The following is a 20,950-nucleotide window of genomic DNA, read 5'->3' on the forward strand; positions in this document are numbered from 1 at the left end:
AACCATTTCCCCCCAAAAAAAACTACTTTTTCCCCGAAAAGCAAAAAGATAAGCATCATAACAAATACTAAATGTTTAATGATACTAAATATTGCATGGCTTACCTCTGGAATTCCAGAGCCACAGGCATATGGAGCAAATACCTTTACCAGGGAAACAGCAAGAAAGGCAAAACTCAAGGCCCAGAAGATGTACATTATATAGTTCATGATATAAGAACCAGGACCCTAAAAAGCAAATAGTTCAACAGCATGAATTTAATTTACAGTGCACCTCTAATGCAAGTGCTTTCCACATAAGACTTGGGTAAAACTTGTAAAGGGCTCCTGGTTTACTTCCACAATAATAAAAGCTTTATATGAACAAAATATTTAAGTAGAATCCAAAAACATATTCATATAAATACCAAGAAGCCTTAATATATTTAATGTTTTTCCTAGCTTTATCCTGATCCCTAAGTCTTCTTGCCAAGAATCTCAGCTATACTTCAATCTCTGCCTACTTTATCAAAACAGTTGATGAAGAGAAAACTGCATTCTCACTCAGATTTCATTCTGCTGTAATTCTCCTGAAGATCAATTGAGAAACAGCACACTGCCTGTCTTACCAGCAAATATATTTTTTTTAGCTCTAAAATTCAGCCATTAAAAAAATTTTAAAACATCTACATGATTGTGTAACAATATATATATTATATAATATTCTAACTTGTAAAATGTTCTTCATTATAGAACATCAGGAATAGGAAAATAATCATTTAAATACTGTAATGCCACAAAGAAAGATCTATAGATTTCTTAAAGATATCTCCAGTTAGTAGGCTTATTTACTAAACTTTTTGATAATTCATACTTCCTGAACAGTTGTAATGGAATATATTAAGCAGTTTTAATAAATTTGACTTCATATTAACTTTTGGTGGTTACACAGATCTTACTGCATTTCTTTTCTACAATAAGAAATATATTTTACGTCATAACCCAGTAGACACATACGTGATTACATAGTTAACTAATACAAGACTGTCTTGAGATACTTGCTGCAACGTATTCTCATGGTTTCCATTCTATCCTATTATATTTCTTTCTTTTTTCCTTCAATGCAGTTGCAATCATTTAATATGTGATTAATTCTATAATTAAAGGAATTGGAGATGCATTTCACTATATCAATTATTAATTCATCTCAAGACAAAGCAAGACTTACCTCCGCTTGACCTATGATTAATTCTGCCCATGTTTTCCACTGGGGGCATTTATCTCTCTCTTCAAATGTTGTTTCATTGGATCCCCAGCAACACTGTTCATGGTTGTACCACAACGCACTAAGGCAAATGCCCTCCTTGAGGTCTGTCATCCAATCAGCAGCAATGTCTATTAATCCAGCCAATGCCCCTGTAAAAATTTGTTGGAGGTGGTAAAAAAAAAGAAAGGACACTTCTGGGGAGTCAAAAACTATCAAGTTAAAAGGGTCAAGGAAAGCGGAAGATCTCCTATAAATAAAGGGCTACATAGGGAATATTATAAGAATTTAAGATTTTCAAATCTTAGCTATAAATAATTTTATACTACCTTTTAAAACTGTAAATAGCTATTCTTTAAAATAAAATTGTTATTCTTTCTCTGAAATCAAAACTAGTTACATCATTCGAATTAACCGTGGTTTTAAAAAAAGGTGTTTAAAAGATGCTAAAACATCTTCAAAGTCAGCTACCTGAGAGGAGGTTCACAAATCTGGTTATTGAAGTCAGAGTTTTTGCTAGTATGTTTCAATCCGAAACTTAATTAGTAGATCTACAAATGACCTTAATCTCATTAAAATTTAATATCCATTTGAAATAATTAGTAAAACCTACAGCATTAATGAGTTACTGTGACAGATTTTCAGTTTTTTTCTTAAATCACAGAAAATCAAATATATCAAATCATTTTACTGACAGAATACCGAAAATACACAAATTTATGGTCAAAATCCAGGTCCTTCTCATCATATAAAAAACATCAATGGGTCACATACACAGAGGCCACAAAATTCTTGTTCATAGCAATCAGTACTTCCCTCTATTGTCCACACAAATTTTAATTTTCCTCATGTTCTTCTAGACATAATCTTCCATGGTGGAAGCTGAAAGTTATTAAAACAGTCCTTAATGTTTGCTTTCAGATCTTCAACTGCTGTTTCTTAAAATCTCACATACACGGAATTTGTGGGCACTCTATAGCATGGTAGCTAAAAGTGTAGGCTCTTGAGCTAAACTGTCTAAATTTAAATTTTTGCTTGGCCACTTACTAGCTACATGACCTTAGTCAAGTTACCTAACCCCTCTGTGCTCCAGTCCCCTCATCTATAAAATGGTGAGAAAACAGCACCTATCCCATAGGACTGCCATGAGGTTTACACAAATGTAAAGCTTTTAGAATGGTGTATGACACATAGGAAACATTCAATAAATATTAACTGTTTATCATGATGTCAAAATTAAAAGATACTTTATTTATCATCTGGTCCAAACCACATTTTTACAGATTCAGAAACCAAGCCTAGAGAGACCACCAAATTGGAAAGATACTTAAAGTGACAGAGCCAAGACTAGATTCTGAAGCCTCCTGCCTCCTAGTCTTTTTATTTTTTTCTTAAAGATTGGCACCTGAGCTAACAACTGCTGCCAATCTTTTTTTTTCTTTCTGCTTTATCTCCCCAAATCCCCCCGGTACATAGTTGTATATCTTAGTTGCAGGTCCTTCTAGTTGTGGCATGTGGGATGCCGCCTCAACGTGGCCTGATGAGTGGTGCGATGTCCACGCCCAGGATCCAAACCAGCGAAACCCTGGGCCGCCGCAGTGGAGCACGCGAACTTAACCACTCGGCCACAGGGCTGGCCCCGTGCCTCCTAGTCTTAAGATTTTTTTTGAAGGAAAGCAACAAAACAAATGCTTTTAAAAATCCAAGGGAAGGAAGGGAGAACTATTTATTGCTAACCAAAAAAGGATTGCATTAAAAATTTTCTTTACCTGATGCCAGTCCTGTTAGTGTTACTACTAGCCATCCTGACCACGCATCATACAAACTTTTTGTCATTTCCCATGCTGATTCTTTCTTTTTGCTGTTGATCTGAAATTAGAAATGTTTATGCTTCATTTTTCAAACCATGAATAGAAGTCACAATTCTATAATTTAACAATTTTCCTCAGTTACTATACATGGAACAGTACCTTCTAAACTAAATAAATGGGAAACATGAGTTTGGGACAGAATCACCATGTCCAACAGCTGCTATACCTGTAAAGCATATGACAAGTGTTTACCCAGAGATCTGTATTTTTAGCAAGAACCTCAGAATTTGAGAGTAAGGGGTGTACAAACCACATAAAGTCTGACCTAGACTGTTTTAAATGGAATCAAATTTAGCTGGTATACATCTTTCATATTAACAGAAACAAGATATTATAGCTTGAACTGTCTGTCATTTCCCGATCATTTTCTGGTCCTAGCAGTTAAGTGGATTACAATATTCTTTAAAAGGGAAGGTCACCGAATAACAGTACCATGCCCTTAAATGTAGTGTAGAACAGTCATGTGAATAAAGGGGCTGCCAAAACTTGTGGGCCTCTAAATATTCAGGTATGGAGAGTTAGAATCCCATTGGTAGGGTCCAGAGGCTCTCTTTTATTACTGTGTAAGGCAGAAATGTCCTCTACTGAATACAGTGAAGGAGGTGAGATGAGCAAGACAGTAATAGATTTGATTTCTAGATCTCATTCTACTAAGACATAAGAAGGCAAGCCTTGTCTCTCTTAGTAACAGTGTACTTCTAAATCTATCCCTAACTAGCCCAGACCTCTTCTGTTCTACTAGGATTGCTGCTTTAAAAAGTCATATTCTCAGCCTAGGACTTCAGTGCTCAACTGTCCCACAGGAGGGCTATGGCTAGAATTCAATGATGTGGTCTATTTCAAACATATAGTCTATTTTAAATAAAGCCACATTAAAAAGACTGTAAGTTCTAAGTTGAATGAGGCAGTTTTACTCCTTCTATACCAATTACAGTAAGTAACCAATCACAGATATTAACCATTCTTTAGGATTAAATGTAGGTCATTTCTTTCAAAAACAATAATTAAATCCCATGTTACTTTTTCTCAATAAGAATAACTAATGTTTAATAAAATGATAATATCAAGTAAAAATTTGGAAGTCATCTAAATATCTATCAATATAGTATCTGTCAAGTAAACTGAAGTACATCTATGTAATGAAAAATTCTGCAGCCATTAAAAAATGAGATAGATGCAGTGTTATACAGGGAAAAAAGCAAGGTGGATAAAGTGTGTATAGTTTGCTACCAATACCTAAGAAAGATAAGTATATAAGTATATAAGCATATACAAGTATATGTTTGTATTTTAAAAAATAAAGGGATAAACCATAAAATTTAAAATGTAAATTACTACTTAAAAGAGGAGGAGGGAAATAGGTTGGAAGTGACAGGGACTTTAAAACAAAGTAATCTGTATGTGTAACTAGAGGGATAAACAGTAAGGACAAAAAGTATTGTCAAAAAAGAAAACACTAAAACTTTTCAGTAGTCACACTGCTAGTGATAGTGCTGGTAATATTATTCTGAAATAGCTGTGTGTGTATGTTGTGAGATAAATCAAATGATTATGTATGTGATGTTGAGATTTTTGGCATGGCTGAAAGGAGATGCAGATTTAACAACTAAATGGTAAATAAAAGTCCTATAGTATTGAATTTAAATTAGAAGATTCCTACAAACTTAAGAGGCTAGAAACAATGGCTAACCCAGAAGCAACAGGTACCTCTAGTGCCCAAACTGCCTATATACCATTCTCCTTCAAAGGAACCAGAGCTCCTTAGAGAAATGGCTGACTCCAGGTTTGGTGCAGGAAATGTGTAAGAAGAGCTAGGATCATCTTGTTTTCCAAGAATACATCAAAGTCTACTAAGGATGTGTGAAAGGACACAGGCATCAACCTAAGTAAGCACCCAGTAGTCAAAAATGGAATAACATGGGCATCAATAAGGATAATAATTGCGATGATTAAAACACATCAACTATGTTTAAATCCATGAGTGCATGAAGATAAAGAAACAGAAACTGAACAAGCAAACAAAAACCCTGAGGTCAAGTTTGTGGATGCTAGGGAATCATATGACTTCAAACTTTCTCCCTTTTCTCTACTATCTTAACTTCAGGGAAGCCAAATAATTGGTATGGGGAAGGTTCTCTTTATAGAAATATTCAAGCTAGAAAATAGAGGAAAGATAGTTAGATTGCCACCATTATGCAATATACTGAAACAGTAATATGTGAAATGATATAATGTTGATTTGCTTGAAAATAATCTGGAGTAGGAGAGCTACAAGTATACTAAAAAGCTGAGGGGGAAAAAAGAATTAGGTAGGTATATGCACTGACATAGGAAGTTTTTTTTTTATTTAATGTTTTAAGAACAAAGTAGAAACATCTATGTGTAGAATTTCCCAGCTTTAAAAAATTTTATGTTTATATAAGCACAAAGTATTGAAAATATTTGACTTATCTACAAAGAGATGATTAGTTAGGACACTTACTGACTACTTCATACATTGCTGTATTATTTGAAATGTTTTTCAAGGACTGTGGACTACTCTCATAATCAGAGAAAAGAGGGGTGTGTTCTGGTTTCTTTTACTTTCAATTTTCTGTAAAATTTTATGAATATGGTGTCTTATGGATATTATAACACTACTTCACTTTAAAACCCATTTAAACCCCAACCTGAGTATGGTACTGAATCTATAAATATATATACTTCTAAGTACAATTGTATTTACCTAACAAGCATACAAGATACAGGATTTATAATGTGTCTGATTTAGGCACATAGGCTTAAAATAGTGGTTCTTATACTGTGCCCCATAGACACCCTGAGGGTCCCTTGAGCCCTTCTCAAAGAGTCTTCAAGGTCAAAACTACTTTCATAATAATACTAAAACATGATGCGACCTTTTCACTGTGTTGACATTTTCTCAGTGAGTGCAAAAGCAACAATAAAACTGCTGGCTCCTAACCACGAATCAACACAGTGGCATCCAAATGTACTGTAGTCATTACATTCTTCACTGCCACATATCCCGGGAAAAAAAATAAGTAAATGCCAGTTTCACTTAAGAATGTCTTTCATGAAGGAATAAAAACTATTATGCCTTGATCATTGAGTCTTTTTAATATTACTGTGATGATGTAAGTGTATATAAAGCATTACTGATGCAAAGTGAAGTATGATGTTATGTCTCAAGGAAAAGCATTTGCGTGATTTGAGTTGCAAAATGAACTAGACATTTACATGGGACACCATTTTAAATGAAAGAAAGATACCAAACTATGGTTTTTCAGACTTATTTTCTCAAAAACAAACCAAGTAGGCCTGTCACTTCCAGTAAGATACATGTGTATTTGTTTCCAATGAGAATTTGAGCTTTCAAGTAAAAATTAGAATTTTGGAACACTTGTATACTTCACTGTGAGGATGACAGATTCCCAACACTTAAAGATTTTCTGAAGAGATTAGTGTTGATATTAATAAATGTGATTTTTTTTTAGATTATATAATGAAAAGTGTCAACACTTAAAAGAACTGCATAAATCAATAAATCAGTATTTTCCCAATGTTCACTGCATGAAGTTACAAAATCATTCATTCAAAGTTCAAGGTGAAGAACAGGTTTTAATGTAATAGAAGACAAAAGTTCTTTGATACAGTTTCAGATTACATATTGCAACTAATCTTTAAGAAATACCACTTGTCACTTTGGTGGAGTATCAAAGAAGAAAATCTGCAATGATCTAAAAAGGTTATTAAAATACTCCTAGCTTTTTTTCTAATCATGTGTCTGTGTGAGGTTGGATTTTCTTCATATACTTCAATCAAAACAACATATCACAACAGACTAAATGCAGAAACAGATATGAGAATCCAGTAGTCTTTTATTAAACTAGATAATAATGAGATTTATAACAATGCCACTCCCTCACTACATATTTTTTATTTTGGAAAATACAGTCATTTTTCATAAAAATGTTTTTATGTTAACATGTAATGAATTTGTTGTTACTCTTAAATTAATTACTATTTTTTAAATTTCTCAGTTTTAGTATCTAATACGGTAAATATCAATTAATATAACAATATAAACTAAAGGTCCTTAGGTATCCTCAATAATTGTTTATAGTTTAAAAGGGATCTGAGACGAAAACTTTGAGAAATCGCTGGATTAGAACACTGACTTCAGGCATTGTGTCTTATTTTCAGTTATACTCTATGTATAATGTTTCCAGAAAAGGTAAATACTGACTGATGAATCTCAGAAGCTGTACTTTTCATAAACAATATAATCTAATTCCAATTTTAGGTTAAATATATATGTATTCATTAATATGAAAATTATAACTAATTTGTACAAGCAGTTATTTTCATTGACAAGTAAATTTCAGGCCTCAAAGTTATAAAGGGGCTTTTAGAAGTGGAATTTTATTTTCAAAGAGATTTTTTTTCTCTCTCTTTTTTTAAATTTATTTTTGGATTATATTATACCAGTAAGTCACAATCAGTAATGAAAAGGATCCATAAATTGTACTTTTAAGTAAAAGTCATTCTTTTTTTGATTACTGATTCATTACAAAACTCAATATGCCATACATAGAACTGAATTTGAGAAATACCTCAGAATTTAAAACTGAGAAAAAGGATAAAAGCAAACAGCAGGAACCAACTCAGTGGCACAGCAGTTAAGTGCACATGTTCCACTTCAGTGGCCTGGGGTTCGCCGGTTTGGATGGTGGGTGCAAACATGGCATTGCTTGGCAAACCATGCTGCGGTAGGTGTCCCACATAAAAAGTAGAGGAAGATGGGCACAGATGTTAGCTCACGGCCAGTCTTCCTCAGCAAAAAGAGGAGGATTGGCAGCAGATGTTAGCTCAGGGCTAATCTTCCTCAAAAAAAAAAGAAAACAGTAAAACCCTACAAAACTATCTCCTCAATATGTTTCTTCTTTTTGAATAAAAAGAATTATGTACAAGTTTCCTCTTTTGCCTTAGCTGCTGTGCTGCTCAAAGACAAAAATCATGCTGACTTCCTTATCTTGAACTTGGCTCTTGACCTTCCCCCCAACTCATATGCCATTTTTCCCTTTCCTTCCTATTTTGTCTTATTATACTTCTTTGATTTTAAACTATGTCAAATCCTTTCCATAAAGATACCAGGTATAAACAAACTAAAAATAAAAAGTTACATAGACAGAGAAAAAGATATATTACTTATAAAACGCAGAAGTTAACTTAAATATACTTTAATGTATAATACATATTTTAGTAGCCTGAGATCATTGGCAGAAACATATTATTAAATGATCCAATTATGCACTAAATTTTAAAAATTACTGAAAACACTTACCCGTCTATGCCTTTCTCTATCTTTACATTTCTCTCGCACCCAATCAATAGTATGGAAATCATCATAGGTACCAACACCTGGAATTGGTTCATCCAAAAGATCCAGTAAGTGTGTAGAACTGTTAATGCTGCCTCCATTTGTCATTGTATAATGAGTTCCTACAAAGCAAAAAAGGAATGATGAGTATGTTTTATAAGAGACAATGGTGAACTACGTAACCTTCTTAGAAGTTCATTAGTAATTCATAAAGAAATAATATAACTTGAAATGATTATAATAAAATAGAGGAAGGAAGGTATTAATAAAAATTATCCAAAACTTGGAAATAAGGCAAAAAATTATGGCATGTCCTTTCAAATTCACACTAGAGTATCAAAATTAAGCCTGCTTAGGCCAGCCCTGGTCGCCTAGTGGTTAAGTTCAGCATGCTCCACTTCAGTTGCCTGGGTTCAGTCCCCAGGTGTGGACCTACACCATGCATCTGTGGCCATGCTGTCGTGGCAGCTCACACAGAAAAAGAGGAAGATTGGCAACAGATATTAGCTGAGGGCCAATCTTCCTCAGCAAAACAGAATAAATAAACAAGCCTGCCTAATAGTCATCTGATGTTCTGGGGAAGGGAACTTTTGTTTGATTTACTATTTACTATTGATTAGCACAAAGACTCTGCAAAGTTAGATAACGACTTATAGAAAATTGATAAATTGAAAATTACGACTTTATTTGTCAAAAATGTAAATGAATTCCATCTAGTAGAAAAGACAGTCCTTAGAGTTTAGTGTTGGTTTTGTTTGTTTTTGCCCTGTAAGAAAATTCCTTCTTTCACTGACTATATATATTTAAGTCTCACACATCCTCCTCTGAATCAGCTTTGTCATCAAGCTAGTTAACTTATTAGAGTTAAATAAATCTTTGACATGTGTTCACTACAGACTTTATATGAATGTAACAGACTAGAAGGTACTAGGAAGGGCACTGAAAGACAACTCACAGAAAAGAAAAGCAAACGGCTCTCAAATTTGAAAAGAAGTTCAATCTAACACACACAAAAGAAATGTAAATCAAACCCACAATATCACTTTCCTCTACCAGATTGGTAAAGATAAAAAAGTTGGCTAACGTCCTGAGTTGGCCAAGTTATGGAGAAAGAGGTCCTGCAACAAAATTATTAGTTTAAGTATAAATTGGTATAACCCCTTTGGGAAGGCAAAGCTACCAAAATTTAAAATACACGACACTCTTCAACCCAGCAAGTCTACTTCTAGGAATTTTTCCTGCAGTTATACTTGCACGAATCCATAAATTATGCACAGTGTGGGTAGAACATCTTACTATGTGCTCTACAAAAAAAAGCAAATACAAATTCACGCCAAAGTGTTCATAATCTAAGAGGTCAGCAAAAGAGCCAGAGAGTAACTATTTTAGGCTTTGGAGGCTATATAGTCACAACTACTCAACTCTGCCATAGTAGCGCAAAAAAGTCACAGACAATATATAAATGAATGAGTATGGCTGTGTTTCAATAATATTTTATTTATAAAACAGGGGAAGAGCAGGATTTGGCTCAGCCCCTGATTTAAAGTCTACAGCACAAACATTAAGAATTTTCTATATAAATGGCACTATACTAGACAGTATAGGAGACACAAAAATATTGTCCCCAACTTCAAGGTGCAAGTTTGGGGTTCCCAATCCAAAACACATTTTAAAACCAAGTTCCAATATCGAAGTGCTACAAAACCAATTTTAGTTGTGTTACTTATATTTACTTTGTTATAAGACTGTAGTCTCTAAAACTAGGTGGGATTAATCTAAGAAAACTTCCTAAAGAATATAAATTTTAAATTATAATTTAAAATAATAATGCTATGGTTTCAAAATAAGAGTTACAGCTAGACATTTGATGCTAGATATTTTTGTATCTATTTCTGAAAAAAGAAACATATGATGTGAATACTGTCTGTGAAAGATAGTTTATATTACTACCAGAAAAAGAGCTTGGAAAAAAGAAAACAGACTGGCTAAGGAACATTTATGGTAATCTAAGAGTGAAAATTATCGAACTTGAGTTCTTCCACTGTTAGTGGAAGAAAAGATGATACAACCATTCTGAAGGGCAATTTGGAAAGAGCTATCAAAATATAAAGCTTCTACTGCACAAAGACTAAAAGATTTCACTGAAACATTATTTGTAATACTGAAAAAGTCAAACCAGCAGAAATGTCTCATCCATTGATAATTAAATAAATTATGTACATCTATGCAATGGAATATAATCCAGTTGTTAAAGAGAACGAGGGAGATCAGCATATACTGATACAGAAAGTTGGCTACAACACATACAGTTTTAAAAAGGCCAAGGGCAGATCAGCACATTTAATATGAAAATTATTTTGTAAAATTTATTTTGGCTTAAATATTATGCTCACATATATGCTTAAATACAGAGAAAATAGTATGAACAGGTATGAAACAACACATTAATAATGGCTACCACTGGGAAGTATAATTGTTAGAAAAAAGAGGTAATGAACTTTCATTTTCTACTTTACCCTTCTAGATTGATATACATATTACAATGAAAATTACTTTTCTAAGTAAACACACACTATATTTTAATAGGGATGTGAATAGGGCTATGAAAATAAAGAAATTCTAATGGATCTAAGCATTATATAAATGAAAAAAAGCAACAAACTGCTACCAAAAGGCCCCGATTCTAGTCCTGGACAGCTAAGTAACTTTGGACAAGTCATCTTTAAATATTAAATATCTATATGATATATGCTGTACCTTATAATAAAGACATATAAGCAAAGAAGAATTTGAAATTTTTCTAAAGCACTAAAAACTTAGAAAAGCTGGTGCATAATTTCAAACAGGTGATTTTAGCAAAAGTGATTACAAATTACATCTTCAAATTATGTATCAGTAATACAGATTTTATGCCAAAAATAATAATCTAGAAGTGTGTCATTTTAATGAAAATGTAATTAATTGATATTTGAGGAGTGGCACTATACTAATTTTTTTTTCTTCTAAATTTCCCCAGGTCATCCAGCTGGGTACGTGATGAACCCAGGATTTTAACCCAAGTCTTTCTTTTTTTTTTTTTTTAAAGATTGGCACCTGAGCTAACATCTGTTGCTAATTTTCTTTTTTTTTCTTCTTCTCCCCAAAGCCTCCCAGTACATAGTTGTATATTCTAGTTGTAAGTGCCTCTGGTCATGTTATGTGGGACACCAACCCAGCATGGCTTGATGAGCAGTGCCATGTTGACGCTCAGGATCTGAACCAGAGAAACCCTGGGCCACCGAAGAGGAGCATGCGAACTTAACCACTTGGCCATGGGGACGGCCCCGCGCTATACTCATGTTTAAACAAACATTATAAAAATAAAACACAAGAAATCTGTTTATTTTATTCTATGACTTTTAAGGAATGGAGCAAAATTCCCAGACTACTCTTGCTGTATGATGATTTAAACCGACTTGTTCCCTTTTGTTTACAAATAAAGAAACTATTATAAATGTTAAGTCATTTCACAAAACTATCATGTGACAAAGCTAGAATCTGTCAATATAAACACTGCCTAGATTAGAGTAAGAGACAATCCTAAATCAATTGGAGGGTGAGGAGGAAGGGAGAGATGCACAAAGAGCCACCATGCCAAGACTAAGGACTAATTTTATTATTATTAAGATATAAGCCACATCGACTATACTGTACGTTGCAAGCTCTGTTTCTGAATAATTCAAAGAGGCAGCAGGAACAAGAATTAATAAAGAAAAAGTCAATATTTTAAACACTTTAATAAATACCGAATATTGTACTAATAAACAATGTTTATTTACTTCTACCAGATAGAATAGGGTTCTCTCTTATCTCCCTATGTAACACATTTGAATGTTTGCCTTGGAAAGGTGTAAAACCTCTAAAAGGAGAGTAGTATATTGATTTCCATGTTTTGGCAGCAGTACACCAGGAATAAATAATATATCATTCTTGACCAAGGGTTTCAAGGCCCTATCCCTGCACTAGCCCATGTTCATTTATATAGAACATACACTCTAAACCTCATATTTAAAGCTTTAAGTGCACTAGCTCTTTCTTCTTCCCTCTATCCTGATTTTACTCAGTAATTTCCACTTTGTAAAAAGGTAACTGAAAGGCTACAAATTTTCTTAAGAAAAGGTAACTGGAGAATAAATATAAGAACATTTATAATATCTTGACAAATTTGAGAATCTCTGACTCTGCTTTCCATACAATAACATTAAAACTGATAATTTAAAAAATGTTTTTGGAGGGAAGTGTCAAAGCCTCTATGGCCTTCTGGTATGATGGCATCACTTCTGTGGTACTCTGGCCCAAAATGCATAAACTGAATCTTACAAGGAAAAACAAGATAAACCCAAACTGAGGGAAATTCTACAAAATAAATGGCTTGCATTCTTCAAAAACGTCAAAGTCAAGGGGCTGGCCCCATGGCCAAGCAGTTAAGTTCACACACACTGCTTCAGTGGCCCAGAGTTCACTGGTTCAGATCCTGGGTGCAGATCTACACACTGCTCATCAAGCCATGCTGTGGTGGCATCTCACATAGAAGAACCAGAATGACCTACAACTAGTATATACAGCTATGTACCATGGCTTTGGGGAGAAAAAAAAAGGAAGAATACTGGCAACAGATGTTAACTTAGGGTCAATTTCCCTCACCCAAAAAAAAAAAAAAAAAAAAAAAAAAGCATTGCAATAGGAAACTGTAAAAAAAAGAAAAAAAGTCAAAGTCATGAAAGACAAAGAATGACTGAGGAACTCCTCTAGATTAAAGGAGACTAAAGAGACATGATAACTAAATGTAACACCTGCTCTGGATTATTAGATCCTGGACCAGGAAAAAAATGGTTTTTTCCTATATTAAAGGACATAGTGGTAAACCTGGCAAATTTAAAAACGGTCTGTAGAACAGATAATAGTACTGTATCAATGTCAATTTTCTGATCTTGAAAACAGTACTGTGACTATACATAACGGAATGTCCTTTCATAAGGAAATACAGACTCAAGTATTTATAGGTAAAAGTACATTATGTCTGCATCCTACTCTTTAACAGTTCAGAAAAAAACTATCTGGTGTATACACACACTATATATACATACTGGTATATATTATGTATTACACAGAGAATAGCATATATAACAGCAAGAGACAGAACAAGAGAGAGAATGAACAAATGTGGTAAACTCTTAATATTTCAGGAATCTGGGTGAAGGTATATGGGATTATTTGCACTGTTTTTCAACATCTGTAAGTCTGAAATTAAAAGAAAATATTTTTGTTTTGTTTTGTTTTTTAAAGATTGGCACCTGAGCTAACAACTGTCGCTGACCTTTTTTTTTCTTTCTGCTCTCTCTCCTCAACGTCCCCCCTCGCCCCAGTACATAGATACACACTTTAGTTGTGGGTCCTTCTAGTTGTAGCATGTGGGACACCACCTCAGCATGGCCTGACGAGTAGTGCCATGTCCGCGCCCAGGATCTGAACCAGTGAAACCCCAGGCCGCCAAAGCAGAGCACGCAAACATAACCCCTCAGCCAAGGGGCCGGCAGCAAGAAAATGCTTTTTGAAAAGTCTACTATGATATTTTTGCAAACTTCATACTTTTTCCCCCTATGTTGCCCTTATCTGGGTGGAGCTGAAGAGACATGGACTACTGATTTTAATTATTACTCTTCTATGCGAAAAAGAAAAAGAAAAATTTCTATACCACTTAGCTAACATGCATCCACACAATATGTCACCAGCTCCATGATAAGAATTTTCTGCACCATGAAGATAATAAGCAAATGAAGCATGTATTCCTCCAACAAACTTATAAACCAGGAAGAAGAAAAGTAGAGACTACCGTACTCATTTTTGAGGGAGCAAAAGGTACAACACCACAATAAACACTTACATTAGCTATGTGTCTTGCCTTCGGTGACTTTCAAATAATTATTCCATAGAAACTACTCTGACATCTAATTTACAAAACTATACAGTAAGTCAAAGTATCTGAAAACCACAAGTAAAGGATTCAAACTGTTTAAATCACAAGACCCTGTGGACCAATGTTTGGTATTTTGTCGTTTTTATGTTGTGTCCCTTGGAATTTCTGGGGCTGCCATTGCACGTTCAAGTGGGAATTAGCCAGCAGTTTGTGCCCCCAACAGACTGAAGTTCAGTCTGTGCCCTCATGACTATTCTATCAGACACAGCAACGGTGTTTGAAAAAAGTACAGTCATGTGCCACATAATGACATTTTGGTCAACATCGGACTGCATCTATGACGGTGGTCCCGTAAGATCATAATGGAATTGAAAAATTCCTGTCATCTAGTGACATCACAGCTGACATGACATCGTACTGCAATGCATCACTCGCATGTTTGCAGTGACGTGGGTGTAAACAAACCTACTACACTACCAGTCGTATAAAAGTATAGCACATACAATTATTTACAGTACGTAACAGACAGGAATGTTCATGGTTCATTTATCAGCTTATAAGCAAATCTATGATGAAAAAAGAAACAAGCAAACCACCATGGACATGTTTCTTAAAAAACTGACACCTCCTCAAGAATAGCCTCAGGTAAGTCCTTCAGGAGGTCTTCCAGAAGAGGGCATTGTTATCATCCTGTTATTGCCCCTGAAGACCTTCCAGTGGGACAAGACATGGAGGTAGAAGACAGTGATGATCCTGAGCCTGTGTAGGCCTAGGTTAACAAGTTTGTGTCTTAGTTTTTTGTTTTGCTTTTTTTTTTAATTGACTCGCTCTTTATTTTATTTATTTTTATTTATTTTTTTTTTGAGGAAGATAAGTCCTGAGCTAACATCTGCTGCCAATCTTCCTCTTTTTGCTGAGGAAGACTGGCCTTGAGCTAACATCCGTGCCCATCTTCCTCTACTTTATATGTGGGACACCTACCACAGCATGGCTTGCCAAGCAGTGCCATGTCCGCACCCAGGATCTGAACCAGTGAACCCCGGGCCGCCAGAGCGGAACATGCGAACTTAACTGCTGCACCACCGGGCCAGCCCTAGTGTGTCTTAGTTTTTAACAAAAGAGTTTAAAAATTGAAAAAAAAAATTTTTTTTTAATAGAAAAAAGCTTACGGAATTAGGATAGAAAGAAAGAAAATATTTTTGTATAGCTGTATAACGTATTTGTGTTTTAAGCTAAGTACTATTACTAAAAATATTTAAGTTTATAAAATAAAAAAGTTGTAATAAGCTAAGGTTAATTTATTGTTGAAGAAATAAAAATATTTTTTATAAATTTAGTGTAGCCTAGGCATACCGTGTTTATCAAGTCTACAGTAGTGTACAGTGATGTCCCAGGCCTTCACGTTCACTCCCCACTCACTCACTGACTCACCCAGAGCAACTGCCAGTCCTGCAAGCTCTATTGACGGTAAGTGCCCTATACAGGTGCACCATCTTTTACCTTTTACACAGTACTTTTACTCTACCTTTTCTATGTTTAGACACACGAATACTTACCATTGTGTTACAATTGCCTACAGTAGTCAGTACAGTAACATGCTGTACAGGTTTGTTGCCTAGGAGCAATAGGCTGGACCATATAGCCTAGGTGTGTCCAGTAGTGGGCTATACCATCCAGGTTTGTTATAAGTACACTCTATGATGTTCGCAAAGAGATGAAATCGCCTAGACGCATTTCTCAGAACGTATCTCCGTCATTAAGAGACGTATGACTGTACAGGTGGAAACAGTGAATGGGCTTCTTGTTTTGAGGGGAGCCCACAGACATAGAGATTCACTGTTTCCCCTCTAAATTATTTCTAAAAGAAGTTTGGGTCCTTCTTGTGACTCTTACTATCAAACTGGCTTGGATAGTAACCAAGACGGATTTTGGTATGAAAATAAAATAAAAACTTTATGCTAAGATAGAGCTTTTTAGAATATTTCTTTGGCTCTGATAAATATAATTAAATAGAATCTCCAGGAAGAGAAAGGCAGACATTTCAATCTGGCTTTAACCTCTCTCCTTTTATCCTGTTTCTTACTCATGGTACTAGGTTATTACTGACAATTGAAAGATATCATATTGAACGTAATTTTTTTAAATTTAAAATCTGTTATTGCAAATGGATTGCTAAATAAAATTCAAGAATCAGCTAGCTATAAAGAAAAAAGAATCCAAACTTTTACTTTAGTGTGTGTGTGTGTGACACTTCACATATTTTCTTTTATAACTTGTTCTGCCAAACATGGAAATGTGTGTAGTACAAAGAAGGAGAAAAAGAAAGGTTTTCTATCCTACTCTAAACTGGGTAGAGAACATTCACTTCTAATAGGATCATAGAAATGCCTACATATCTCACATTATGAGTGATTTTGAAGGTACTGTTTCCTAATAATAACAATGGTTTTTAAATATTCTTAACGTATCATTTCTTTGTGAACAGTTCGCTGCAACCTAGATTTGTATAAAGTTAAACTTACATATGTAAAACTGAGATGAATACAAATAAATTATATATGTATGTTAATAAACTTACATAAGCAACATTACACATTATCCAACTTCACCTCTCAACTTCATCTTATGCATGAATGAAGCATGAATCTTGCAGATAATGCCACAGGCACAAATTAAAGTTCTCTCAGACATAAAGTGCATCTCTCTTTCTTTCCTAAAATAATATTTCAAGGGTTGGTCAATTAAGGAAATTATAATACGACTTTCCTAAAGCTGATTTCTGGAGGGGAGCTCTAGAAGACAACAAAGTTAGGGGGCGAAATAAAGGTGGTGAGGCTGCACTTCCCTGATTATGCCTTTCTTTGTCCTCAGTAAAAGCTCTTCTTATAGCTGAATTTTATTAACACAAAATGACACGATTTACCCCAGACTTCCCACTTCTCAAAGCATATGGAGCTCTCATTTCTTTCTCCGTGAAGACAGTAGTAGAAATGTACCAGAATACCTTTAGGAAATACTGATCAAGGTTCCCTACCCATCACTATTTCCTTGTCCTCTCCACACATCGTCCCTCTACCAATTTAGTGAGACACCCAGTGCCACTGGAAAAGAAATACACAGCAGAACACAGGGAACAAGATTCAGTATTGTGGCTTCTTAGTTCCAAATTGAGGCTTTTTTTTTTGAGGAAGATTAGCCCTGAGCTAACTACTGCCAATCCTCCTCTTTTTGCTGAGGAAGACTGGCCTTGAGCTAACATCCATGCCCATCTTCCTCTACTTTCTATGTGAGATGCCTACCACAGCGTGACTTTTGCCAAATGGTGCCATGTCTGCATCCGGGATCCGAACTGGTGAACCCCGGGCCGCCAAGAAGCAGAGTGTGCGAACTTAACCCCTGCGCCACTGGGCTGGCCCCCAAATTGAGGCTTTTGAAACCCATAGAAAAGGCAAAATTTTAAAAAGCAATACCTTTGAGTTGTAAGCGATGGGTTTCTGCATCAAAAGGCTTTAAGTAAAGAGGCTTAGAGTTTCTGAAATGAACCAAGGACTGAAAAAAGAACAGATGAAGAACCAATTCTACACAGCTACATAAGGTTTGCTGGGGAAAAAGGAGAGCGAATTGAGTAAACAAGAGTTGTAATAGTTAATTGGAGATGGGCCTCAGCCTTTACTATTTTCTATAAGCAAAAAATATAGACAAGATCATACTAGCCACACTTATGTATAAGTTTTTCATTACTTAGCACACTTTCTAAAGACCATTTCATATCATTAAATGCATATCCACATCATTTCTATGTTTGCTGGAGCATACCATAATTTAAACAGACCTTTAGGTTAGTTTGTATTACAAACAGTACTTTCAATGAACATATGTGTACTTAGTCATCCTCTTTCCCAATTAATTTTTAAAATTTTAACTTTTTCTTGTTCTTAACTTTTTTCCCAACCTCAGGCCCAGATATTTAACAATAATAACCAAGTATACCTCCAAACTTAAAATAACCATATTATTCAGTAACTGTTCTCCCAGATTAGGGTTATTATTTGTGTAATGGACCCTTGTTGTTTCTGCCCACGTGCCCTTTCCCCTTCGTTCTGTAACAAAACCCAATTATTTTGAGGAAACTTCTATCCCTCATCTCATATGGTAAGGGCGTCAATCAAGGTATGCTCCTCTCTCAGCTAAGAAAAAGGCACCCAATCCAAGTTAGACTAATCAAACTCCATCTACTGGAAATATAAATCTTGGACAGAGTGATAGACAGGAGAAGCCTATTAATTTTAACAACTGAACTTCAAAGGGACATAGGATAGTTCCTGCTACCTAGAGATCACCAGATCCTGGATTGTAAGAAAGTATGACCTGAAAGTATCAGCTCCTAAATTTAAGACAAGAAAAAAAAATCAAAAACTTTTCTGGAGGTCTGACTACAATGCCAGACCTCAGACACCAGTGACTACTCTTCTACCTAATGGCTGAAAAACAGCAACAAAAAAGACTGGAAAAAAGATCACTTTCTTTTCCGAGTGAGCTAGTAGAGAAATTCCATGACCTTAATGCACTCTGAGGTCAGAAGGACCTAGAGTCAAATTCTAGCTCTGCCACCTATTAGCTATGTGATCTAGCATAAGTCAATTACTAACCTCTTAGAGGTACCTGGCTTTTCTCATACACTTTTAGAGTATTCTGTGTGGACTGGAGATAAATCACGTAAAATAGCTAGTAATATTATCCTGACAAATAGTAGGAAATCAATAAACACAAGCTAGTGTTTCTGTTCAAATATTTCGGCATTTAAAACTTCATCAGGCTGTATTATATTACACATATGGTATTAATCTTAACCAAAAGACCGACAATATGACAAAGATGGGGAAAAAGAGAGTTACAAATTTGAGTAATGAGTTCTTCTACAACTGTGTATTGAGCAAAGATCCTACAGATTTTTAATATATAACTTAACTCATTACACTTGGCATGGATACACAAACTTCTAAAATGTATGGTCAATGACTAACCTTTCCATAAAATGGACATTTTATAACTCAAATATCACCAACAATATTTCATAGTTCAAGTATCACCAACACTAAAACCTAAGCAAGTAGGAAAAATTATCCAATCAATGATCTGTAACTTGCTTGAAGCGTTCCTGCAAAAACAACTTTATTGATAAGAAGAGTTTTGGCTTTGTTTATTTTTTCCCCAGATAATTTTATAAAATTCAAGCATACTTATGTAAACAAAAATTCGTTATTTACTAATATCTGTGATCCAAAGTTTCAAAATTATCTGTAGGAAAATAAAATTTAAAATTGTTCATTATTATTTAAATAAATATTTTCACCAATGGAAAAAGAACAGTCTTTTCAACAAATGATGCTGGGACAACTGGCTATCCACAGGCAAAAGAATGAAGATGGACCCCTCCCTCACATCGTACATGAAAATTAACTCAAAATGAATCATGGGCCTAAATGTAAGGGCTAAAACTATAAAACTCTTAAAAGAAAACATAGGAGTAAATCCTTGTGACCTTGGGTTTGGCAATGGTTTTGCAGATAAAACACCAAAGCACAAGTGACAAAAGAAAAATCAGGTAAACTACACTATATTAGAATTAAAATAATCTTTCCCACCTACAGGCCAGACATTGTTATCTATCTCATATCTAATAATAACCACAAAACAACTAACACTTATTGAGTACTTACTGTGTGCCAGACATTGTTCTTAGCACTTTACACACATTAGTTCATTTAGTCCTCACAAAACCCCATGAGATAGGTATTACTCTCTACTTTATAAATTAGAAAAACACGGCACAGGAACCAGCCCTGATGGCCTAGTGGTTAAAGTTTGGTGCACCCTGCTTCGGTAGCCTGGGTTCGGTTTCCAGGTGCGGAACCACACCACCGGTCTGTCAGCACCCACGGTGTGGCGGCAGCTCACTCCTTAGAAGAACTAGAAGGACATACAACTACAATATACAACTATGTACTGAGGCTTTGGGGAGAGGAGAAACAAAAGAGAGGAAGACTGGCAACAGGTGTTAGCTCAGGGCAAATCTTTCCCAGCAAAAGAAAGAAAAGAAAAGAAAAACATGGCACAGAGAGCTAAGAAATATGCCCAATATCACACAGCTAGCAAGTTAGTGGAACAGGGACTCAAACACAACCAGTTCAATTCCAAAGGCATTTCTTACCACTATGCAATACTGTCTAAAAAATAATTTCGTGGTTTGCTTGCTCATATGTTTTAAGCTATGTGGACATTCTTCTCTCCAACTATGTTAGGAACTGTTAGGTGGTGCCCTCTCCCAAAACACTTGTGGACACGCACTCAGCTTTCAGACAATTAAAACAATCCTATCCTTCACCATCATCATCCCTCTTTGCCTTTGGTTCCAGATCCCCTGTTCAATATTACTTACAATGTTGCTGTAGTAGTCACAGGCACTGCTCTGCTTCCAGCACTCACATCCCTATGCTTTAG

The 20,950-nt window shown here is 35.1% G+C and overlaps 1 protein-coding gene across 10 annotated transcripts in view; it reads right to left on the minus strand.

Moving 5' to 3' along the window:
• The window catches only part of CLCN3 (chloride voltage-gated channel 3), an 86,570-nt gene that overhangs the window by 24,424 nt on the left and 41,196 nt on the right, over positions 1 to 20,950 (minus strand). For all 10 annotated transcript variants that reach the window (XR_011537719.1, XR_011537720.1, XM_008524904.2 and 7 more), the window contains 4 exons: positions 8,458 to 8,615; positions 3,012 to 3,111; positions 1,207 to 1,394; positions 105 to 227 (listed from right to left, as the gene is read on the minus strand). Coding sequence is in view for 8 of the 10 variants with exons in the window: in XM_008524904.2 (XP_008523126.1) it covers positions 105 to 227; positions 1,207 to 1,394; positions 3,012 to 3,111; positions 8,458 to 8,615 (569 nt within the window). In the remaining 2 variants the exon portion in view is untranslated. The remainder of the gene's footprint in view (positions 1 to 104; positions 228 to 1,206; positions 1,395 to 3,011; positions 3,112 to 8,457; positions 8,616 to 20,950) is intronic.

The sequence above is a fragment of the Equus przewalskii genome, chromosome 2 (assembly GCF_037783145.1).
Source record: "Equus przewalskii isolate Varuska chromosome 2, EquPr2, whole genome shotgun sequence".
Classification (NCBI taxonomy): Eukaryota; Metazoa; Chordata; class Mammalia; order Perissodactyla; family Equidae; genus Equus; species Equus przewalskii.